The sequence below is a fragment of the Anoplopoma fimbria genome, chromosome 12, assembly GCF_027596085.1.
Source record: "Anoplopoma fimbria isolate UVic2021 breed Golden Eagle Sablefish chromosome 12, Afim_UVic_2022, whole genome shotgun sequence".
NCBI classification, from domain to species: Eukaryota; Metazoa; Chordata; class Actinopteri; order Perciformes; family Anoplopomatidae; genus Anoplopoma; species Anoplopoma fimbria.
The window spans coordinates 10,170,764-10,197,251 of NC_072460.1; the positions used below are offsets into that span (position 1 = coordinate 10,170,764).

A 26,488-nucleotide genomic window follows, 5' to 3' on the forward strand; every position below is an offset into this window, starting at 1 on the left:
TGTGTGTGTGTGTGTGTAGGACTATAACCCAAACCAACTAGTAAATGTTTATTTACTATTATAGCAAATCATCTGTTGGGAATATCATTTTAATATTGATACATATTACAGTGCAAGTCTTCAAAAAAAAGCCAAATACTGCCTGTCAGCTTCAGCTTCTTTGGTTAGCTGTTTTTTAAACTCACTGACTGTAATTAACCTGTAACTGTTTATCCGTGTGTGTGTGTGTGTGTGTGTGTGTGTGTGTGTGTGTGTGTGTGTGTGTGTGTGTGTGTGTGTGTGTGTGTGTGTGTGTGTGTTTTCACCAGCAGATGGTGCATTTTATGAATTGCTGCTGCTTCTCGTGTGGAGGCGGAGTTTTCCTTTTGCTGTTGTCAACTTGCAGGGGGCGGGCACCAGGCAGAGGGCAGAGGGCTGGGTCCAATCGCATCCTGACTGGAAGACAAAAGCAACATCATCATCCATCATCCACTCTGACAAGGACAACGCCAACCAAAATAAAAAAAACAAACAGGGACAGGACAATATTTTTGAAAGAAGTCGGATCGAAAGCGGCAAGATGCTGGCCTGCACAGAGATGATCACCATGTGTCTTCAGTCTGCAAAGCACGAACACATGAGGAAACAGCAGGAGCTTTGCTACAACCAAAATCAAGGCATCTCCCTTTTTCACGATGTAAGTACACACGGAAATTTGCGATGTATATGTGGTATTATAATTCACCCTCTTGTCATTTTAGAATACCGTTTAGTTTGATTAATGCATGATGTATCCATATTTAGATGTGGTGATATAAAGGCGCAATATGAGTAATACACCGTCCTTCATTCAGCTCTTCATGAATGGTTTTTATTGAGCCTTCCATTCACATTGTGCATGATGTGCAGCAGCCCTATTATATAAGAAAGGTGAGTGCATGTGCACTAGTGCGTGAATGACAAAAGAGATGCCACAACACCTTCCTCTGACATACACATGTTCTGATTCATTCGACCTGCAAAGTATTACAATGTCGTTGTTTTAATTTGGTTGATTTCTATTTTTTTTCATATGATAATGCGGCTCATGACATTGGTTGTACCCTAGATAAAACATGCATAGTGCCTATAGAGAACATGCTATGGTATGCATTATTAATGAACAGCCTTCCCTTCACACAGCTCCAAACAGAAACATAAAAATAGATGTTACATTTTGAATTATTTAATCAGGGTATTGCTTGCAGAGTTGACAGAGGACTGGATTTACATGCACAGAAATGCTCTCTAACTGAGCTGCCGGGTTATTCAGCTTTTTGCTACTAAAATAGCAGGTGATCTCTCCATATAAAAGACAGCAATACTAAAGCAGTGCATGCAGCATTACAGTATATTTTTATCACTGCTTTATGTTTGGAGCCTTTATGGCTGTTTTTCTCTGGTTTACTGACTTAAATACAAGACAGTGTATTAGCAGCATCATTTCCCAGCCTAGACTCCCTGACAGCTGGCTGTAAATATAATTTCCAGTTTCCTCGAGGCAGATTATTGGCCATCGAGGTGAACATTAGACTGCAGCATTTGGCTTAAATGCAGTTAGCATCTATTCTGCTCAGCCCATCGATGCATAACCATTCTTCTCGGAACCTATTAAAGTGGCAAATGGATGGTCATTTATTCTTTAACAGCTGTAGAAATTAAAAGTGTGATCACTCGAGGGCAACCTACCAAACCTACCTGTCATTTGACTGCACTGATTCTTTTTTCTTTTATTCCTTTGTCTTCCTAACAACTAAACCACCTTGGTGCTTACCCTCATCTGCAGTTGAGGTTTTTTTGTTGAGAAAATTGAGCCTGATTTGCTCTTTTCTTCCTCTAGACAGACTCATTACAGGTTTTCTTTGCTTTGTGTCTCTGTCTGTCTAAGAAAAAGTCTGTTTCTCTGTTTATATAATTAAACAAGCTGAAGGAGTCATTGTCTAATTTGACCGACAGTTACTCCTCCTGCTGTAGTTTTATTGTGATCAATGGGAGGCAGAGAGATAGAAATTACAACCATTTAGCCTTCATGTAGCTAATACTGATCCTCATTGGCTCTGTGGGATGAGCTTCATTGCCTCCACCAATCTCCCACCTAAAAGCACCAAGGAGGATAAAGCCCATTAAATCTCCTCTCAGGTTTCGACCAGAGCAAATGTTTATTGCTCTCAATTTTGTTTCCCAAATTTTATGGAGCAGCTCCCTGTTGGCTTCTTCTGAGATGTCTTTGACAGGATCCTTGCATCAGCAGTTCTAAGGTTTAGGGAGATTTAACGGTGATGGCTCATCCACCAGGTTTCACGCCATCAACTGCATCCAAAGGTCATCATAAAGTTAAAGGGCTAAACTAGCTGTGTTGCATGGTTTAGCCATTCACTACAACTCCTTTATACTTGAGATCCCTTGAAACCTCTTGCCTCTCAACTGGGACGGTGGCTAACAGCTAATGGGGCTAACAGCGCTAACAGTGCAATCAATGTTGCCAGTGCTGACAGAGGTAACAGTGTTAGCCTGAGGGGAAGGTGGAGGATTGGGTGTTACATTTCTATTGCTATTGGTCGGGAGAGCGCGAGCTGTAACCGCCATATGAGAGCCATGCAGAGTGGCGGCTATGAGATAACCAGTTGGGTGCGCTCACGTGCACTAACATGCACTAAAAGGCCAAGGACAAGCTCAGATTATACACACAGAGGGAGAGTGACTTCATTCTCTTCTCAGGTAGACATTACTCCACTATATCTTTTAAATAGTAAGTAGGTGTTTGACGCTATATTGATGTTTTGAATTTCGTATGAAGAGTCTTTTAAAAACAAATTATATTTAGGAACAAATGATCATTGTTGGTATTGGTCTCAATAATCAGTCTTGCTCTAGTTTGTACAATCCTTCATAGTAAACATCACATCTGCATTCTTTTTTGTTCATTATTGTTTTGAGGCAGACCTTTTAAAATAAAAAATATGCCCATGAACTGCATTAACATGCAATAATAGTGTAGCTTTGAAATAAATGAGAGCAGACTTGATCGTTCACTGTGATTGATTTTACACATAATAATAATCAAGTCCAAGAGTCTCTAAGTGATTTTATTCCACAATGAAAATCAATGGTTGCCTGAACATTTAGGGAATGACTAAAACTAGATAGCAGGTGTTAAAAAAATGGTCAGCAAACATGTTTAATGTACACACTGGTGTAGTCCTTACAGTGCCCTTTAAAATGAATCATAAAGGCTGAATACTTTTACAGGTTCCTGAGATCTTTATTATTGCAATCATTCTAATTCTGTAAACACGTTTAGTATCCTTCTTTCTTGCGTGGATTTCTTTGAGGCTCAGTAGATGTGTGTTTAATGAAGTAGATAATGGGATGTGAGCAGAGCATGTCCAGGCCTTCACACTCCGATGTGCTCGAAAGGTGACAGCTGGATGTGAGTGCACTCTGAAGGTACTGTTAATAAACCAGCCACTGGACTCTATTGATCCGCAGGGTGACTGAACAGAAGAAAAACACACTCTGACATAAAAGAGCTGCCACTCTGATCTCACACAAAACACTCCATCAACGGATCTGACTTCCCACCGGTTCGCCGTTACACAGGAGATTATGTCGAATACATTAAAGATCATTTATTACCGTGTTCACAGCGTAATGAAGTAAACACAAAGGACTCTTTCTTCCTGCTTTCAGGTTTGGCACAAACCAAGGAAACACCTTAAACGCAGCACGATGTTTCTCGAGAGAGAAAAAAACCATAAAAGCTAATATTCCAAAGCTCCTCATGGGTGCATATAAATGTCAGCTTTTCATTTCCTGAGATACCTCTTGTTTCTTTTGTTATTGAAATGAGGAAATTACAGCTCCTCCAATGTTTTCCTGTGCATACAAATAAAATAAAAATACATACAAATGGATTGCCTCACGGAACTGTTCTTAATTGCTCAGAACTCTTAATTGAGCAATTAATTGCTCAAAACATAACTAAATCGTTGTGGTATGTTTACTTATTTTTTTCATTTGTGCCTGTACCCAAACCTTAAAGCCTTTACCAAAATCCTCTTTTCTCATTGCAGATTTTCCGCCGGGCAGACAAAAATGGTGAGTATTCAAAATATGTAGCTAATTAGATCACATGGCTAATTAAAACTCAACTACAACTTTGATGGCTGTGTTCAGACAGGTGGCTTGTTTTGGCTCTGAGGGGATTTATGTTAGTCTGGTGGTGGAACTTTCTGTTTCAATGCCGTCCTTAAGAGATCAGAGTAGGGAGGATATAAATAACCAAGGTCTCAGTGAGACGGCAACATATGCAACCTATATGTAATCGTGCTATACAGTAAATGTGGCCTCAGGAGACAATATATTTTAGCTCAAAATGGTACCAATTCACTGGAGACTTGCACCATTTAAAAAATCCCCCTCTGCACACATGTCACTGTTACATTTGATTAATGTGTTACAGTGTTACATTGAAATCATCTCTTTACTTCAAAGGGAACATTACCCTTAACCCCTCCTGGGAAAACACAGAAATGTCAGCTCTGCATGAAAAAACAGCGCTTACAAACAGTTTAATGGAATGTCACATGCAAAGGGGGCAAGAGATTAATCAATCTAGAGTATCAACAAACTCTGATCCCTCTGTTTCCCCAGGAGGACGGTGAATGTGTTACATAAGAGCAGGATTAATGATTCTACATGTACCATGATGACCAGGGGCGGTCTAGGGCCTCACAGCTCGTGTGGTGATATTCAGATACAAAAAGGGGGAAAAAATGCAGTTTTTGAATTATGAAAAAAAACAACTTAAAAGATGCCTTTTCTTTGTGGCTGTTGTGAAGAAGCTGTAGCAGACAGAGAGAAAGGGTTGGTGTATTTTCATGTCTTCAAGTTGTGTCCTTCTTGAATTGGAAGAGGAAAACAGTGGCTGAAAACAACATGGGTGTGACATTTTAATAGAATAGTGTTCTTTCTGTCAACCCGCTGCCCTCCAGCACTCCACACAAAGCTTTTTTCAGTCTTTGTAGGAAGAAGGCAGATAAATCAGGAGAAGAGAACTCTGGCGTATGTTTTTGGTAGCTATCTTGAATTTGCAGCAGAGCTCTGTTTGGTTCCTCGTCTTCACAAACTCACTGTGTCGTGCACTCGAGAGAAAAGTGCCTCCTACCAATCAGCACTGAGTGGGCTGCCATGATACGCCTTGAGCACTGCAGATTTACCACATAATGAGGGCTGGCTACCAACCAGCCGCACTCTTATTCCTCCACGATATTGTAATGAGGAATTACATTTTTTTTAAAGCAATGAAACAATTGTTCTTGTGTTCTTGTATGAATACAATAACATGAAGTAGATACTGAAAGCTTTTACTGACCAGTATTGTGCCGAAATTTGGTTTCTTATACATTTATGCTGCTGCTCACTGAGCTCAAATGTACACATTGATTTTAACTATTATATAAGAATTACATTTTTCGCTGCATCTCTGATTTGTCGTCTGGAAATAGCAAAAATTTTCAAAACGTGAAAAGCACTGATAAGTAAGCAATTATATTTTAGTCTTATAAAATAAGTGAACTCTTTCTTAGGCGCGATTATTCACAGATTTGCCTTCAGCAGACTTTCATAAGTGTCGTCATCTCAGCTTAATTGCTATAACAAGCAGTGGACTGAAAAATGATTTGTCAGGTCCTTTGATTGATTTCACATAGCGCACTAGTTTTATAACGTGGACCAGTATTGTTTAACTTTATTTCGTTTTATGATATTGAAAAACAGTTTCGATTAAAATGTAATGTGCAAAGGTTAGTTTGTCTTTTTCTCTCTTGACACACAGATAATAAAAATCACTGAGGTTTCTGTCTCGCATCCTTGCAGTCTTTTAATTAATGCTGTATTCAGTGCAGTAGCAGAGATGATGTATATGACTGCAGAATCCTCAAAGGATGCAGTGATGTACTGAAGTGCTGCAGCTCTGGGTGGAAGAGAGGAACATAATAAATAATTTGCCAGAAGAAGATATTAATTTGAATAAATGATCAACAAAATTATTCCATTCATTTGATCTTTTGTCATCTGATATACTGCAGATTAATGAAAGTTAAACATACAATTCTGAACTTGGTTCACCATGTTTCTCTGTAAGGTGAGTTTATCTATTGTCTATGTCTACTCTTCAGTATGTTCTTATCTCTCATATTCTCCTGAAATGAATTGTAGGGCTTTTAAAATCATTGGTGCTGCTTTGATATTTAGCACTTTTATTTTTTGAATCCCTCAAGAAAATGTGATCCTGTTAAGATACGAGCTTCAACAAGGAGTTTCAGCTAGAGCTGCAGTAGTGTGAAATGAGAAAATTAGAACAAATAAACTGCCTTGCTTCTTATGTGAGGTTGTGATTTATCATCCATCCTCGCAGCACTTAACGTTTCCCTGCAGATGTGTTATATTGACAGTTGTTGGTCTCAAAGCTAGGGGATCAGTTGCTGCAAAATCTGCTTATTCTTGAATTGAATCTCGCTGTCTTGGGAACTGAAAGTCTATGACAGTCACCAGCTCTTTTCATAATAATAATACAAATTATATGAAAAGAAAAAGGCAGCAAATCCCCACATTTGAGAACAAGGATGTGACAAATATTCAAATTATTATTGATGGACTCATCTATCAAATCCTCCAAAATAAATGTTTGTCATTGCATTCCGAAACAACCGTTGCCTCATCTGGTTTCCGTATAGTAAAGTTATGGTTCAGTTACTCCAATGGCCAGATGACGGAAACATAAGTCATTTAGAAGTCTATGATCAAACAATCTAAAATGCTATATGATTTTTAGTTGAGGAGAGTCTCACTAGCCGATTCATTGACTAATCATTTCCATAGTAATTGTCATTAAGTGTTTCCAGAGCCTACTTTTGCACATTCTGATTAAGCGATGAGATTTGGAAACAAAATCTTACAGGCCAAGCACATGCTGCACAGATAACTGTCCTGTCTATATAGCTAGAAGCTCAACCATTCCTCCACTGCTGCTCTGCTCTCTGAAAACCAACATATTGGGCTGCACTGTAATTTGTATTTTGGTGTCTTATTGGGTGTGAATCTACACCAAAGCAGTTCTGATGGAGATTGCTGGAGAATGAGTCAGAGGTGCAGCAGAATGTGTTAACTCCTACGTCATGTGGAAAGACGATTTTTACAGGGAAGTTTGTGAAGGCATTTATGATTCTAACAGCTTTATCTTCCATCTTAGGTTTAACGTAGTCAGACCACAACAAATGATAAGAAAACCCACAGATTTCCATCTAAAGGGTGTGATCAATATGTAATCATAAAACTATGTAAAACACTTACAACTTTAATGTTACTTATTAAACACACAATACAACTTGCCCAAATCAGAACGAAATCTCTTGGAAATTTGTCATTTTACTAACAAGCCTTTGCTGCATCCACTGTGCGAGCTGGCAACAAGTCAAAATGGTTCTCGCAAACATAACAGATGATATGATTTACTGTTGGCTCAGGCCTATCAGTCTGAGTTCTGTTGCCTGGCGGGGATCTCAGAGCTGGGTCTCAAAAGGTTTCTCTGCTTACAGTGCGAAGCAGGCGAGATGGAGGCGAGATCTCATTACCGTCTGAAGTTAGTCCGCTAGTGAGCTCCCACTCTGACTACTCAAACTAGCCCTCAATCCTCGCTCCTATTTTCCTAAGGACCCTGCAGGCCCTCCAGCACACAGTCCCAGACGCTGTTAATCAGAGGCAGACTGTGCTCATCTTCAGCACTCACTTGTTTTTGTGTTTATCTTCTGCCATTAACACACACTGGTATACGATTGGTTGATTTGCAAACTGTGCCTACGTGTTTGTTTCATAATTGTAAAAGGAGTAATTGATTGTACCGGAAATCGAAACAGTGGGTATATTATTATGCAGTATCAGCTTACAGCAGGAAGGAAATGAAAGCAGTGATGTGGTTTCGTTTAAAAAGTGCTCTATTAGGTAATTATTACTCCAGAGAGCAAGAATTGTTTTTTCCAGCTGTATCACATCACCAACAAATAATGATTTGCTGCATTAATGGGGTTGCATAATGGGAACTTAGTTAGAAGTTTAATTTATTTTAATGGAAAAGAGTTCTATGTGTAGTTTCATCCTTCACAGAGCTAAATGAAGTCAGTTTTTGGGACTATGCCGATTGAGGTGAAATATTTTCATTTGCAGCAGCACCTCTGAGGTTATCACTGAAATTAATTGAGTGTTGTGAAGCCAAAGTAGCCTTCTAACATTATATTGAATGATGGAGACACACTTCATCCAGGTGATAAAACCTTTCAGGCTTCAGCTAGGTGTTATTTATGCTGTCTCCTTTCTTCTTTCAGATGATGGGAAGCTGTCCTTGGAGGAGTTCCAGTCGTACTTCACTGATGGTATCCTCACTGACGACCAGATGCAGGAGCTGTACTGCTCCATCGACAGGCAGCAGACAGAGTAAGCTGATCTTCCTTTTGGACTTCCTCCAACTCTGCTGCCATCTGTAGCCCATCCTGCTCTCCTGCTGCCTGGCAGTGAGATGTCAACACCTCACTTCAGTGAAGATTATGTCAATATTCCATAGAGAGCCTTAATTCAGGCTTGAAAGCCTCATAGTTTGCAGTACCCTGTTTGCACACTGATGAGCACAAATAAGATTGTGAAAGATGCAAAACATTTGCCTGTGCCAACAATATCTGAAAAAAAACATTTAGAGGAATAAATAACGTCTGGTGTTATAGCAAAAGAAAATACCAAAGAGGAGGTTCTGTGCTGTGTTTGTAGGCACAACACTGATGAAATAGAAATGAGACACCACTCCTTTGCCGTTGGCATCACTGAAGTACCAACCAATCAAAGTGAAGAATGATTTATCAGCTGTTAGCTTCGCCCTTTCTTGTGTATGTCAACTGTTTAAGAAAGAAAGCTTGCATAACAAAACAAACAAAGACTGTAATTGTGCGTTAATTTAAATGTTGAAGGAAACACAAACAAATATATTATCTTGCTAAATTGTTGAAACCAGAAGATCATATAGTATTGACTGAAACAATACTAATATAATCTCCAATGCATCTTGCCTGACTATGCTACTGTTTAATCAAATCAAGTCAATTACTCTACATTACAGTATATTGTAATTGCTATAAATGCATTACATTATATTGCAATGTGTGCATTGTGCTTATGTGCAGTAAAAGTGCTTTTAGGTTTAGTAAAAAGGCAGTTGTGCCCCTGTGTTAAGTGCCTTGTGTAAACGCCCCTCAGTGATCAGTATTGAATATCAATGCTCCTTGTTTCAAATCGAAAGCTACTACAAGAAAACAGGAGTCTACAGCTGTGCTTTGAGCTTAATGCTAATATTGGTATGCAAACATGCATGCGGTGTCAATGCTAGCAATGACAATGCCTTTAAGCTGGTATAATGTGTTCACCATCTTAGTTTATTTCACTAAACATAAAGTACAGCTGAGGCTGATGGGAATGTCATTATTAGTAAGTTTAAATTTTTACTTGATGAAACCAGGTTCACCAAAGTTTGACAAAAAGTAAGTGTAGTGTTTCCCAATGACATCTCTATTTAATTAACATGTCTCTTTTTGTCTTCTTCCCATTGCCTCATATAGCAACCTGGACATTGACAAACTCTCAGGTAATTGTGGGGCATTCTTGATTTATTTTACTGACTTTGTTAATAAAATCATGTTTAAAATTGAATAGACAATACATAAGATCACCTGTATGTATCACAAAAGCCAAATGCTTCATTGTTTTATCTCTTGCTATTTGGTAAAGCTGTCTGATAATTATAACCTTTTTCTGTCTTTTTGGAGAAAACCCCACTTATCTGTGTGTTTATCAGACACAAAGTATGCTTAACAAATCCTGTTGCCTTCCAGAGTACTTCAGTCCACATCTGGGGGAATACGTCAACGTCCTGTCTGCTCTGGATAAGCTGAATGTGGCCATTTTGAAGGCCATGGATAAAACTAAAGAGGTCTGTGATGAAGGCTTTCACCTATCTGCACCTCGTTGAAATTTCACATCACAAGGCATGATTTAAATGTTGCACGATATCATCATTTCAACAGCTTGAAATGACAGAACACTTTCCCAACAATTTGTTAGACTTCTGTTATCCCGCCAAGCTTTTAGACTTTCAGTCTGTTTTTTGTTTGTGGGCTCAGCTGTCAGTGTGAGAGGTCTTTGAGGTGTTTCCACTGTGGCGGGCAGCTATTCAGAAGAAAAGATAACTGCCCAGCATGACTGACTCTACCTGCTATCTGTTCTCGCCTCACTAACAATACGTTCTCAAACATGAGCTCACAAAGCCTTAGAGCACGAGCCATGATTTGAAAAAATGGCCTTGTTAGTGTGAGAAACATTGGCAGCTTTGTAAATCTGCTAGACAGTCAATAACAAGGAAGCAAAGCAATTTATTTATATTTTTTGTAGGAATTGTAGATTTATTGATTGCTATGGATGTCGTAGAGCTGCAACATTCATTATTGGATAATATGTTGGTCATTTTTCTCTTAAAGTTTCAATTGTGTAGTATATAAAATGTTAGAAAATCATGCACCAATTTTCAACACCGATCGAGATATCTTTATTTTACTAAATTTCTCTGACCAATAGTAAAAACAGGACCAAGAGTCTACAGCCATGCTAAAGGCTCTGTGAGGCACAGCAGCACTTTGAGCTAAATGCTAAAGGTAGCATGCTGACATGCTCACAATGATAATGCTAACATGCTAATGTTTTGCAGGTATACCATGCTTAACATGATTTTCATCTCAAGTTAGCGTGTCAGCTAATTAGCAATAAACAGAAAGTACAGTAGACGCTGATGGGAGTTTTAATAGTTTTATAGCTACAAAGCAAAGTATTAAGTATAAAATAAAAAATTGACCTATGATGCTACTCTGAGGAAATTTCTGAGGAACAATGAAGTTATTACAATTCATCCTGAGCTAGCAGCACTTTGCACTTAAAACCGCAAATGGGAACTCCACTGTGGTGCTAGAGGACAAGTCAGGGGATCACACAAGTCGGTGGGATTCATCGTCTGGGCACCATGAAAATAAATATATTAATGTCATGGCAATCCATTCAATAGTTGTTGAGCTTTGAGTTGAGTGGTGCATGACGCTAATAGATACATAAAGATAATCAACTAAGCTGTAAAAGAAGGAAAAGCAAAAAATCCTCACGCTGATTGTATTGCATTGTTCATTTAACATTACATTGACCATTTTTTTGTCACATATCCAGTAACTAATATCGTAACATGTTTTCATACGTTTGGTGTCATGAATTCCTATTTGAGGAGCTGAATTAGAGATCAATGGTTCTCAGTTCATAAGAGTGAAAATTCTACTCCACCATTTTTTCTTTCCAGATAACAAGAGACAGAAAAGCATCAAATCACCAGCCTTGAACTGTGAAGCATGCTAATTAGAGCATTATGAAATCCTAGTATGAGGCCTGGTCGAGCAGAACAGTATGCTGTATATTCCTTGAGATGAAGAGGTGATTAAAGTGCCCCCGACATGCAGGGCTGTAATCCCTCTGTTTCAGGCGCACACAGTGCAAATCAACATCAGAGAACTTCCACTAAGACATAACTAATAGCTCAGCTCACTTTTTTTTATCAATCTCAGCTAACCCTCCATGTTAAGCCAAATGGTGAATATGTATATTTATCTGACAAGGGAAGAGAATCCGGTGCAGACTGTGAATGGATGGTGATGTGGATGCAGACTTGTTTTGAGGTTGTTTTCTTTGATAGCCAGTGACTTATTTTCACTGCAGTGCAGGAAGTGGGCTTTTACTGATGAAGAGAGAGGAACAGAGTGATAGTAGAGCATAGATGACAGTAACGAAGGCTGACAAACCCCCCAGCTGTCCAACTGATCTGATGTCAGATGTCCTCCACAGAACTGCAACCACAAACATACAAACATTTTTCAGCTGCTCTAATCTCCTTCTCTTTCAGTTTCTTTTCAAATGTGCTCTTGTAATTTTTTGCTGAACTCAATTTTGTTGAGGTTGATGGGTTTCATTAAACCAGCAAACTGTGCCACTGCACTGAAACTTATATAAAATAATCCAATATTACCTTTTGTGCGTTGCACTCATTAATTCAGGGTAATCCAGAAATGTACATGTTAACACCAGGTTTCTTTTTTTTTGTTTTTAGGAGTTGAAAATAATCCTATTTTAACTTTGTTCCTCTTACCAAATACCTGCAATGAGATACCTGTTAAATGAAGATATTATTCTCTTCTTAAAGGGGGACTGAGAACATAATCCTTACCTTAGTTAAGATAAGAAATGAGTGAACAATGAATAAATGTATAATTGTATTTTTTTTCATTCATTTCTTACCCATCCTTTCAGGAATATCAGGGTTCATCAGTGCTGGGTCAGTTTGTGACTCGCTTCTTGCTGAGGGAGACCTCCACCCAGCTGCAGTCCCTTCAGTCATCAATGGACTGCGCTATGGAGGCTGTTCATGACCAGGGCTGTACTGAAAGGACGATAGTGAAGAAACCTGAGGACCTGCCTATCCAGAGGGTGGCCAAACGCCCAGGTCGACGCATCCAGAAGAACATGTGTCTCTCCCCTACTGACCCTTACTCTGGCATGCTGACCACAGGTATGTTTCAGTAACATTGCGGTTAAGATGCTGGAGGTAAATCTGATGAGGGGAAAAGTTTGGCGAAATCCTCTAAATTTAAAAGGGCACATTGCAGAGACTTAGCCCAGGAGGATACTCACAGTAGACCATGCAAAACAAAAAATTCATCCCTTTCGTATACTTCTCATTGTTAAGACTTCATGTGTTGTGCTGTTTCTGGGTTCAGGGGTCAGCGTGGAGCCAGACAACCACTGGGGCTCCCAGATCAACCAACTGGAGCAGCTCATAGACAAACTGGAGTGTGAGGTTTGTACAAAATCTGTTTTTGGACTTCCAGTCTTTATGCTAAGCTAAGCTAACTGTCTGGCTCTAGCTTCATATTTAGACAGACATGAGAGCGGTGTCAATCTCAAGAAAGCAAATTAATATATTTCCCAAAATGTCTATATATGCATTAAAGAGATAGTATTATATTATACTTGTAGCACTCTCACAATGAATCTCTCTTGGAATTTTGAAGAGTGTTTTGAAAAGCGTTTTAATGAGAATTTAAGCTCTTTAAATGAGCAAGAGGATCACATGCTTTAGTTTCAGTTTTACGTGTAAGAAAGACTAAAATGTGCAGCCAAAAGCTTTGTCTCATGAGGGAGAACTGCTCTTTGTTAAGATCAGGTTGAACTACAGAGGCTCAGCTGCTACAGACAGAAATGTCAAACAGACCGTATGAGCCCTACTGTGTGTTTGCAGATACACAGCGTTTGCCCTGCAGTACATGTTGTCAGAGGAGATGATTTGTACAAAATGTATGTGGTTGCTGAGGCCAACAATACAAGCTGTATTGAACTACACAAACTGAATGTCATGCATAAGTATCAGCCTGTGAATACATGCTGTGCCTCACTCAAATGCTGAGTGCTTGACACAGATATTGATGCATCGGTGTAACCCTGTTACTAATATTCTGGGATAACAGGTTCATGTTGAATTTTGTGAAATTTACAAAAATCCACCAGTATTTTGCCTGTAGGTCATAAAAAGGGCACAGATAGCAGTATGGTGCACCGATGGGATTTATTTCAATTTGAATTATTTCATATGAAATTATAGATTATAGTATTTGCTAAAGTTAGATATAAGCACTGCAAGCATAATGATTTATCTTCAGTCATCAGAGCTGCAGCGAGACTGTTGGAGGGTTAATATGAATATAGCGATCTCTGCCTTGTGACAGAAGGTAACTAGAGGCCGTGCTTTTGCTGGTTTGGTTGAGCCGGTTCTGCTGTATTTCTAGTTCTGCTCATGACTGACTGAAATATTTATGCCCGCATTTTCAGAGTCCACATCTTGAACCACTGAAAGAGGACACATTGGCTGGGACGTATAAATCGGTGAGTCCTGCGTTTGCTAGTGTGTAAATTGAGTTTATACAAGATATCTTTGCACAGAATCAAACATATTTATAGTTATAATATTTGATTAATATGTGATATTTCTGAATAGCTGTAATCCCTCATGTTCAATGCACTAAAAATCTAAAATTGGCCTTATTTGTTGATGTTATTTGAAGATGTGATTATGACTCTAGTTTGTTTTCTCTCATCAGAACATACTTCTGGTCCAAAGACAAATGTCTGTGAAGGAGAAGGATGTGGAGCAGTTTCAACAAGCTCTCAAAATCTACACAGATACCACCAGCAGCCAGCTAAACAACCTGCAGTATGTCGTTTTGTCTGCCTCGGGACTTCTCTGTGATTTGTTGCAGCAACATCAAATTGCTTAAATTTTTCCCGCACATATGAGATAACCCCCACTGCTCTCATTTCGTCTCTGACTCTTTTCATTTTTAGTGTCTCCGTTCAGAACCTGCCAGACAGATCATGCTTCATCATGTACGAATTTTGGCAGGACCGTCTCTCCTGGATGAGGTAGGATCAGAAGAATTTCACAGAGTATTAGACTGGAAAACATGTTCTGAGAATTTAACTGATAAACCAAAATGTGCCTTGAACACCAAGCAGCTCACAAGCTCCCTTTGAAGCATTATTACTGAGTGGGAAATGGCCGTCTCATCTGTGTCATCCCTCTTTCCTCACAGCTACCTGCAGTCATCCATCAGTAAGACCTTCCAGCGCTGCGTTATCGACTCACTAGAAGAGCCGGAGATGGTCTCCACCATGCTCCTCCCAGGTAGAAACCAGACCCTTAAACAATGAAATCTATCTTACTGAAGGCTTCTATTTCATGCACTTCATCTCACACAAATGCAGTTTCGATTTGCTTGATATTTTTAGGAAACAATGATTACTATTCTCAGTAAAAATGTGAGAGATTTAAAATAGCATGGCCTTGTGGTAAAATATTGTTGCATGTGTCTCACACAATAAACACAGGTTTTCAGATAGGTTTCAAGATACAAAGGATTATCTGGGGGTTGTTCTTGGAAAATATTTTGTGGGAAACAATAGAATTTGTGCTTTATAGGTAAAGAATGACTTTCATATTAAAGCTGCTTCAATCAATATTTTTATAACAACAAAAGAGCAAATAACGATATGAAAGGAATCGCTCATAGTGTTGAACTCAATATAATTATCACCCTGCAGCTCCCCTCAGTTTTAATGGAGCATTTTAACTTCTCTCGGTGCATTGTAACTTCTATGTTTTTGTTTACTCTCACCACTCTCAGCTGCTGTTTTCAGCTAAAAAGCTCTGATAAACACAGTGTAATCTACCTGGCACACAAAGTTAGCAACAAGCATGAACGTTGTCGAGCATTTAGCAACTAAAGAGCCAAGGTTCATCAGTTTCCCAGAAATAATTGAATGCTATTGTTGCTCTGTATCTGCTGGATGTGTAAATATGCAACTGTTTGCATACAAATTGGCCATATCATCTTAAAAGGGGATAATGTGCCAGTGTTGTGTTAACAGCTTGTTTCTGCTGCACCCAAGTAGCCCCAAAAAAAGCAGGTAATGCAGGTTTAATGTATTAATGTGGAGAAATACTGTATTAGATATTTAATTATAATTTTTGAAGGCCATTGCTTACTTAAGTAAAAAATAGAAATACATGTTGATATTTAGCTTCTCTTTCTGGTGTCGTTGTCAGTCTCATTTGTTTGGCCATAACACAAAACACTGATGCTTAATTATTGTTTCATTTAACAGCCTCTTGGTGGATTATGAACAACAACTGACAGGACAAAGCTGCTGCTATTCAACACAACGTAAGCAGGAGGAAGAGCTGGTCGTGTAATCGTTTGATATTTTTATTCTTTTATATCCACTTTTTCCTCATGGCATGACCAGGATTGTTTTTTGCAAAGCTTTGCTCTGAAGTTATACAAAAGAAGACTGCTCAGATAAGTCAGTCAAGAGTGGAACAAAATTTAAAACTTGGAGAGAAAGAATTAAGGTAATGCAATACTTTATTGTGTGATGAGGATTTGTGCCAACATTCATTTAACAGGCACATTTCTTGCTTCTGATTTAATAGAAACATAAGAACTAAAAAAAAAAGAATTGCATGATTATTTATTTCTCAGTGCTAGTTTATTTTAATTAAAACATTATCTTAAAATAGATATAATGTCACTGATGCCACAAAAATAGAAACACATGAATGACAACTGATCTGTCCATCCATCACTATCCATCACACTTTCTTCAGTGCAGACAAAAACAGAAATAGTGGTCGGGTTAACCTGCATTTTACCCTTGTTCTCTCTGTGGTATTGTGCTTTGTTGTCTCCTTCAAAGCTTTGCAACCAAGCGTCCTTTTGCTGATGGGTTAGACAGCCAATAGATACAACGTAGTTCATGATTATGAGATATTATAAGAACGATTATGGTCCATATCTAAATTTTTATCATCCGTGTGTCACTCCAGCACTTTAGAAAAATATGAGACCTGGACCTTATTGCGAAGAACGGACATTTATTGTTGATTGTCAGTTGAAAGGGTAGAATTAACTGCTGTTAAGAGCTGCACTGATGTGTAGGGAGACATTAGCAGACAATAACAATAGAATAAGTCTGCAGTTTGTCTGTACTGTTACTTTAGAAATAAAACTCAAAAGCCATTGTTTTACATTTGCAGTGTGTGGTCAGTATACAGTACACACACAAATAGAAGTTTATATTTTGAGTACAGAAATTAAACAGTTGGGTGTTATAACATTAGACAGAAATTCTATTTAGGTTGTGAACTGTAGTTAATAAAAGCTGTAAGATGTAAGTTATTGTTGTAGAACATTGGTAAATGTACAGTATGATAGTATATTGAGCAGAGGTTGCTCTGGTAATGTTGGGGAAGAATGTGTTTGCTCTTTTTTTAAATGTATTTTATCATTTATTTTATGAATAATATAGAGTTGTCATGTGGATGCTATGTTTGTTTTCTGGCATGAAATAAAGTTCATGACTTGTTGATGACATGAAATGATTGTCTTCTTGCTTAAGATGAGTTCGGTGTTTATAAATTGTGATTAAATAGAAAAAATGATCAATATTTATTAGTAAATAAATGTTGACATGGTCCACTGTATTGCTGCCACCTCATATTGTGTTATTGTTTATAACGGTCTCTGGTGGCTTCTCCTGTATATAGTATTCTAAATTGTGTTATAATTCAATTTTCATGTACAACACCTGTCAAAGAAACGAAAAAAATGAAGAAATCATTTTTCATCTCCTTTACTGAATAAGACCGACAGACTTTAAATAAATATAAGCTCATGATATCAGCTGCTTAAACCTTCAAGAAACATCTAAAACACAATGAAAAAATGTAAAGCCGACTTGTTTTCACTCTTCAAAGTCAGTTTGTACCTTTTGAGTCAATCTCCTAAAGCACAATCTTAATCAGCTCTAACCAAGCATTAAAGCCTAAAGTTTCAACTGCAGCATATTCAGTCTGCATTTTCTGCATTAATAATATATACACATCAGGATATATTTGACTTCACAGCTTCAGTGTATTAACTACCAGAAATAAGCAGTTTAAGTCGTGGAACTGTTTTACTTAAAATCCTCCCAATATCTAATCTGTACAATATAATAAATTATGATGATATAAGGATTTCCTTGAGCACAAACTCTATATAATTGTATCTGAATAGCCACTTATTATCCATAAGTGGTATTCAGACATTGAAAATAAGGCAATTTGTTTACCTCTCATTGCAGCTGAAAGTAATGCTAGATCAGTCTCAATAAGTAGAAGTAAATATATGAACCCTATTTTTCATATGATTCTAATTAAACCTCAACAGCTTGAAAGCAAAATCTATAGTTGTTCCAGCAAGCAGTGAGATACGCAAACCTTGGGGTTCCAACAAATGTAAAGGTCAATGGAAATATTTCTCTATGATGTAAACTGGAGGAAGAGAAGATGATGCAGCCTCTCATGTAGAGAAATGCCTCTGCTGCTTCAGAACTCATACATTAATCCTTCCCTGCTGCTATTTTCTCCTCAGTGAGAGTGAGGCTTCTGCCGGGGATGTGAAGGCCAAAACAACTGCCAGCTACGTGGGCTAAAAAAAAACCCATCTTGTATATGTTCCATGTGTATGTATAAGCAGCAAGTCAGGTCTCTCAGAATCAGAGAGGGTGTATTTTTAAAACTACTAGAATCACTATTCTTTGTGCAGATCCTAGAGCAAATTGAGCAGAGAATAGTCAATATTCTACAGCAGACTGAGGGGACACCAATAAATGCCAAGTGGACATAAGAGAAGTCAATATGATGTGAATCAATTGCCTGTAATTTGGTTCCAGTTGTGGTGTTTGGCACCCATTAGAAGAGAAGGCTATTCTGTCGACGATATTATAGCAACTGAATGTCACTACACAACATTTTGGTCAATTAGGAGCTTATGTGCATGTGCTTGTGCTTATGTATAATTAAGAATAGGTGGTTAAAATTGTTGGAGACAGGGTGAGAGGGAATGAACGGACTAGAGAGAAAAATAAATGGTGTGTGAAGAGACAGAGTAAAATCAGGGTCAACTGTCAGGGCACATTGACGCCAAATGGAGGCAAACTCGAGCGGAAAGCATGAGCTCTGGTACCCTCAACAGACTCACACACCAGTGGCCAGATTTCTGATAAGCTATAAGATTACAGGAGGATGGATGGAGGAATGCGAGGAGGAGGTGGGTCCTGGAGTTGAGAATTCAGAGAATGCATTGGAGGGCAGAGTTTCATGTCTTCTGGCGTTCTCAGGCCAGTCTACTGACTGTTTATCAAGGAGGGATTACTGACAGCCCAAGGCACAAAATATATTTCTGGAAGCAGAAGGCATTTGATCCGTCTTATCAGATGGGCTCAGATTCCTTTACTTATATTGCTCACACATTCACTCTTGCATCATAGGCAGATGATACAAGCACGTGTGGAGGAGAGCATCAGCTCACGAGCAAAATAACGGTGGAGCTTTTTGAGATTTTTTTTTCTGTTTAATGGTGTGGATCAGAATAAAACTGAAATGATGACCTTCAACATTATGGTTATGTTCCTGCTCCCGCCCATAAACAAGGAGAGGGATGGAGGGATTTTATTTCTTCCAATTAGCCTTAGTAAACATCAGTGAATCAGCAGTGAATAAGTACAAAAGCACTGCAGAAAGCACACCATTTCATTTTACTTGCTGTTTCAGGTCATTTTATAATGTCACTAAATGGAATTGTAACCATAGAGATGCCAAAAATTAAGACTGACAAGAAGCTTCAGCTCACTTAAAGACAACCTTTGCATATTTTTATAAATTGAGAACAGTTGACATTCGGTGATTAGTCATTATCTGGATAGTCTGGCTCGACAAAAAAGCACTTGACCAACCACAGAGTGGTGGAGGGGTTCAAGAGGAGGTGGACAAAAAGCACAAAAAGGATCGCAGAGAGAGAGAAATGACATTAAAAAACTCTATAGAAAGATAAGGGAGCAATGAATAAAATAAGAGGAGGGAGGTAAAATAAACCCATATTGTAACATCATCATCTTGTACAGGCAGAGTGGGGTTATCAGGAGGGAAAGGCAAGAGGTTTGGTTGGAGGAGGCCTGATGAAAAGACTGATGAAACCAGGAGGAACGTGGGTGGGTGGGTGAAGGAAGCGGGGGGTGGATGTTCTTTGAAGAGTGGAAGGATGGTAAATTGGCACCGTGAAATAAAGGACAAAAACTGGGGGAGAGGTAATATGAAGGAGGAGAAAAGAAATGAGCAGATGGAAGCCTATAGAATAGAAAATGGCAGCACGTGGGATCATCTTAAGGTAGAAGTAAAGAGATTTATAAAAAATATATATAAACAACCTGCAGTATTAACAATACATCTACACTATATCTCCCAAAGTCTGTGGACACCCCTGTCCATAAAATGATGTGCTTTTCTTGGGTAGTGTTTAAGAAAGAGTGATCTCTCCTCTGTTGCTCTTCCTCAGGTTTCTTACATAGTTTTTTCCCTGTTAAAGGCTTGATTTGTATAATTTTCTTAAACCTTAATTGAGGGTCTAAAGCATATTAAAGCTCAAGTGGAATCATGTATCCACATACTTTGGCCATGTATAAACATATACAATGCAATATATGAGTATACTGCATCAATCTATGTTCTGCTTCAGATTATGTCTTTTAAAACTGATGCTCAAAACATTCATCATGAAGTTATCCCTGTCTATCCTCCTTTATAAACAGAGCACAGCAATAAAAAGAGATATCAACTATAGAAAAGTGTAGGACGGAAGAGAGGAGGCAGGCGGATAAGAGGACAAGAAAATGAGAGGAGAATGGGTTGAGAGAACAGAAAAGAGAGTGAGCGAGTAATTTGATGGTTAAAAAAAGATTATGAAAAGAAGATGATAGGATTAAAAGGTGAAAACAGATGAGATTGAAGCAGCCTGTGTAATAAGATTACAGATATGAGTATGAAAGTGAGAAGAAAGATAGAAGCAAAATAGCAACAATGAAGAGCAGTAAAAATAGTAAGGCCAAAAATAAATGAAAAAAAAAGTAGAAGACAATGAGAATAGAAAATCAGATGCATAGCCTATAGACAGGTAAAAACTAAAATATTTGAGATAGTATAATGAAAGACAGATGATGAGACGTTAAAACTATCGTAAATTTCTTTCATTTCGTACTGGTGCACTGGTTGCCATGATTTTGCTGATTATAGCAGATGTCATCATGTGCTCAGTATCTTCCAGAAGTATGTAGTAACCTCCTGATCTTCTACCCATGAAGTGTAACCACTGGTAAGTACAACCTTTCAGTTAGGCTACTTTACTTATATATAAGTAAAAAGTACCTACATTCATGTGTAGTGATGCTGTATTCAACATGACTCATGAAATAAGCTTTTTGAAATATTGCTGTCAAAATGTCTAATTTTTTGCAGCAAGAGTCATGAATATGGGCCAAGTGTTGTTTTAGCTCTGGGATAATGCATGTTTACACTGAGCAAATAATCCTTAATTTGAATTGAAAATCCTCAGATTAGAGATATAAAGTGTCATAATTGTAATATAGTGATGGTTATTACACACAGTTTTGTGTGTTGTACAGTATAATCCGCTACAGTATAATGGCATATTACTTATATAATCAGGCTCAGTTGCAATAGAACCAGCTACAACATTCAAATACTGTTTACTCATCAATAATTTAACACTCTGGGTACATTAAATGTGAACAAGCCTATGTATAGGTATTTTAACACTGTGGACTTCAATTCATTGTTTTTAAATCCTATGAGCCCCCCTGTAAGATGCTTACCATCTTTCCTTCGACATCTGTCGTCGTTGTCGGCACAAGCAGTAAATAATGTGCAATCATACTGATGCAACACATGGTCCTATCAGGGTAATCATGCAAGCAATATATTTTTGAGTCTGATAACCTCTGCAATGCAGGCATACCTCTCATTCAAACCCCCTACACACACATTTGCTGAAGTGATCACTTTCATCATCACTGATCTGCAATATTTCTTGTATTTATTAATCAGTCTGTATGTATAGAAGTAGATTAAGTCGACTGATGGTAATATTCATGAAAGCACTTTATAACTGTACTTGAGGTACTTGAGTAAATGTACTTACTTGTATACCACCATTAACTTCACCTGTATTATGATTTCACCTCACATAAATGCATGATGGATTAAGAAAAGCTTCTCTTGAGGTTATGAAGCATACCAATCAATAACAAAATGTATTTTTATTAAAATTATCAAACAGCAGGAACACAATGTGCTTAGACAAGCAAGTAGAAAGTTACTAGCAGTAGAAAGTTATTAAGTACATTAAATTGAGTACAATATTGAGGTTATTGTGTTTTATTTACCATTTTGTGCCATTTTATACTCCACAATATTTGAAAGGGAAATATTTAAATGTTTACTTGACTACATTCATGTGATAGCTGATAATTGTTTGTGTAGATTAACATACAAGATATATGACAAGATTATAAAATATGATGTTTTGTTATGGACTGAACATACTTGTATATAAAGTAAATTGGCTCCACCTGAACCAACTACAGAATTAAACAACAATTTATAGTAAGTAACAGTATTATATATGATAATACACCTAAAGGCTCTATTGTGCATAATATAGCCTATTTTTGATTAAGTAAATACATGAATACCTAATCCACCAATGGTTATTAGTGAATTAAATACAAAGATAAGAATACTGGTAGGTTAGTGGTGCTGATAAAGCGTGCCACCTGGTTTCCCCTGAGAGAATTACTCCCAGTAACCTCTGATTTCTTTTTTGTTTCCCCATCAGCTTCCAGTGATAATTTGCCAATGTAGCTGTGACCTTCCTTAAGCTTCCGGACTCACAGATTTAAGAATATAGAATTAATAGAGAGTTAAGAAAATCATAAATATTGTACAGCTATTGTAAGAGTATACCTTGAAATGGTATTGACAGGATCGTGCCAAAATACGTGTTACTTTACTCATAAAGTAAACCGGTGGAACCGACGCTACAATAGCATGCTGGGCGCGAGCTGTTTGCATTGATTTAATGTTGTGGCAAGATTGTGCTTGTATACACAAATAATTAACATATATAATACCATACTTGTGGTGGCCATTTATCTGGCTGCGCCGCCTTTACATATCCCATGATCCCTTGCGGTTTTTTAACTAGCTGCTCACAAACAACAGAGACGATCTTTGTAAGAGCAAACTGCCCCTTGCATTTCATACCTTTCATTCATACATTATTCATTCATACCATTCATACATAATGCGGACCAGTTCCACATTTTGTGACACCGTGATCGTGAATAACTGCTGTGTGTCGCCCTACTAAGTCTCCGCGGGACCTTAGGTACATCCGGGCATTCTGAAGGCTTGCACTCTGGGCTACTTACAGGGGACTCAGTTTCTCACACTTCCGCCCAGGGGAAAGTCCCCGGACTCCTGACAGAAAGTGTCCTGGGTGAAACCAGTGTTGGCTCGCGCTTCATCGTTATGAGCGGAGAAGTTCGTTGAACAGAGCTTGATGATCGTGAGCCGACTTTGTCAGCGATACTAGTAATGCAAGTGAGCATCTAACGCCGCAACAGAACGGGGCTCATTCTCGGAATGCACTTTTTGGATGATAGAGATGATGCAAATACACATAACATAAAGTCGATCGGGTTTTTAATAATCTAAATAAAAAACAGTGTCTTTATTTTCATCAATCATTTTAATCACGCGTTTTATTTAAAGAGTTAAAATATAAGTACAGTAGGTGGCGGCGTTCACTGTTCAGTGTTGGTAGTCCGCTGGTAAAACCAAAGGGGAAGAAGATGTGGGGAGTGGATCTACGTTTGAAAACACAAGTAAGTAGAGCATTTGGAAATAAAATAACGGAATGTTCTGACAGAACTGTGGGTCAAATGTGTTGTTAGAGAACGCTGATACCGCGTTTGTGATTGGAGGTGCGTCTGCGTGGTCGCCGTATTGCTTGGAACAGCTACGATCCGCTAGTAAACAAATACAATATGTATTGAGAGATGCAGACTTATCTGCTTAATCAACGTTTACACATCTCTTATAAATCGTGAGAAATTGAACATGCGGACTACATTTCGGAATTAAAAAAGCTGGGGTGGTTACATCAGCGCCAAAACAACTTCCCCTGGAACATGCATACTCCAATATAGGATAATATACTTCATGTTTTGCTGATTATATTTGAATTAAAGAGTTGAATAAAATTGGTTTAAGTGTGATTAAAGAAAATAGGTTGAAACCTATCTCTATTCTCTAGAGAAACTGGACAGATTGTGAAGTCAAGATTGCTACAGTTGTAAACCACTGTTAGGCCTAGAAAAAAGAAAGCATTCCATCCACAATATACTACATTTATCCCAATACCTGCTTTGCTATACCCTGATCTTTTACTTACTTTGGAAAGTACTGGGGATTATGATTGAGTCTTTGCCTCAGATTTAATTAACAGAGGGTCTTCTCTAAACAGGCATATTAATAAATGAAAAAATCATAGTATTGCAAAAAAAAAAAATCATACAGTATGCCATGAAAATTTTGTGAAAAATCTAAAATTATAAAATATCAAAAAATGACTTAAAAGTCATAGTAAAGTATGTTGAAAAAAGCAGAAAAAATGGATTTCATAGTATATATATAAAAATTCATGAAAAGTGACTAGTATAGTATGTCAAAAAAAGTGAAAAAAGTATAATATAGTATCTTTAAAAAAGTCCTAATATAGTATGTTGAAAAAAGTCGAAAAAAACTCATAGTATAGTATCTTGAAAATAATTCATGGTATAGAGCATCGTCAAAAGTGATAGTATGTGGAAAATTTTTAAAAAGCTATAGTATAGTATGTCGAAAAAAGTGAAAAAAGTCATAGTATAGTATATTGAAAAAGTCCAAGTATAGAATGTTGAAAAAAGTCAAGGTATAGTATGTCGAAAAAGTCATAGTATAGTATATCGACAAAAGTGAAAAAAAAGTCATGGAATAGTATGTTGAAACTGACGGAAGTTCACCCTTCAGTGGTGCTAGACCTATGCTGTATATCATTCTTACCTGTAGAAAAACAAGTCAGAATAGAATGCTACACTACTGTAATGAGAGAAAAGACTCACTGCATTTTCTGGATTTGTCCAAAATGACTCAAAAACTCAACTGAATCAATTGTGTGACTTCATTCAGCAGGCTCTACAAAGCTACATTTCTAATTGAACCTTACATTTTTACTTTGAAACTCTCTGATTGGTTGTTTATTACGGCAATGCTCTTAGGACTTGTAGTTGACTCCTACATTTATTTATTAAACACTTTTTTCTCACTGATAAAAACTGTAATCGTATTCTTTGTTGATAGCAATGGTACCTTTAATTTCATGCTGTAACACTCCTGTTGTGATTCAGTGTGTTGAATTAATAAAATATATAAAATTCAATTAATTATCTGTAATTTTGTTTCTTTGATGATTTTTTTAGCTGAGAAAATCAGGACAATGGAACATCTTGAAGAACTACAAAATATTGGATTCTTTGGCACAATTGTGAATTAAACTTCATTTTAAATATGTCCTTTTTCTCCAAAATTATGAGCGTAGGTTCTTTCCTCAAGCAGATTTTGAAGAAGACCAGTACCAGTATATTACATTCATGTAGCTGATGCTTTGATCCAAAGCCACTTCCAATAATTTAATTTAACAATGTGGATACAACCCCAAACATGAACTTCAGCAAATATGCTGAACTGCTTTAAGTGCTACTTTTAGCAACAATAAGAGACAAAGACTTATTATTATATATTTGTATTTATATATTTATATATAAACACATATATATGGGCAAAGGTGCGGTCAGCACAGATGCGTTTTCAGTCTGCAACAGAAGATCTAGTTTTTGCTGCAGAACTTTATTTATACACCACTTTTCTTAACAAGGTTAGAAAGTGCTCAAATAATGCTACAGCCTCTAGCATTTTTTTTAGGTCTACCACCTTAACTAAGAAGTGCAATATGATATAAAACATGATACATTCTATTCAATTTAATTCAATTCAGTTTATTTTGTATAGCCCAGAATCACAAATTACAAATTTGCCTCAGAGGGCTTTACAATCTTTACACATGCGACATCTTCTGTCCCGGAACCCTCACATCGGCACAGGAAAAACTCCCCTAAAAAACCCCTTTAACAGGGAGAAAAAAGGAAGAAACCCATGGGAGAGCGACAGAGGAGGGATCTTTCTCCCAGGATGGACAGAATGCAATAGATACAACACATTCAATGTGACATAAATGATTCATATAATAAGAGTAGTAAGCAGAATGACGAAGAAAAAAATGAAGACTACTCATAATAACAGCACAAATTATTATAGTAGAATTATAATTATGAAATAGGGAATAGTAATAGTAATGTGACTAATAATAATAATCGAAGTAGCAGTTGGTGTCAGCAGGGCCATAGCAGGAGGCACAACCACAGTCCAGGTACAGCCACCATTTATAGAAGCCTGCGAGCAATCTATCAGAACAGATTGCTCAGGATGAGAGAAGACTGGTCTTAAGACTCGATGTTGTTGGATCAAACCTACTATTAAGCCGGTATTTTCATGTCTCCCACCTAAAATGAAGACATCAAATAATTTTTTCTACCACCTGTCGAAAAAAGTCATAGTATAGCATTTCAAAAAAGTCATAGTACAGTATGTCGAAGAAAAGTCTTGGTATAGAAAATGTCGAAAAAAGTGTAAAGCAGTCATAGTATGGTATGTCGAAAAAAGTCATAGTATAGTATG

At 37.6% G+C, this 26,488-nt stretch overlaps 1 protein-coding gene across 1 annotated transcript; it reads left to right on the top strand.

Moving 5' to 3' along the window:
* The first annotated feature begins 419 nt into the window (after positions 1-419).
* LOC129100048 (N-terminal EF-hand calcium-binding protein 1-like) lies at positions 420-17,091 on the top strand. The gene is made up of 12 exons (XM_054609553.1): positions 420-676; positions 4,092-4,116; positions 8,400-8,508; positions 9,678-9,703; positions 9,951-10,048; positions 12,454-12,712; positions 12,921-13,000; positions 14,029-14,082; positions 14,298-14,410; positions 14,542-14,619; positions 14,790-14,881; positions 15,862-17,091. The coding sequence occupies exons 1-12, from the start codon at positions 560-562 to the stop codon at positions 15,888-15,890; spliced, it is 1,080 nt and encodes a 359-aa protein (XP_054465528.1). The 5' UTR covers positions 420-559; the 3' UTR covers positions 15,891-17,091.
* Positions 17,092-26,488: the final 9,397 nt, after the last annotated feature.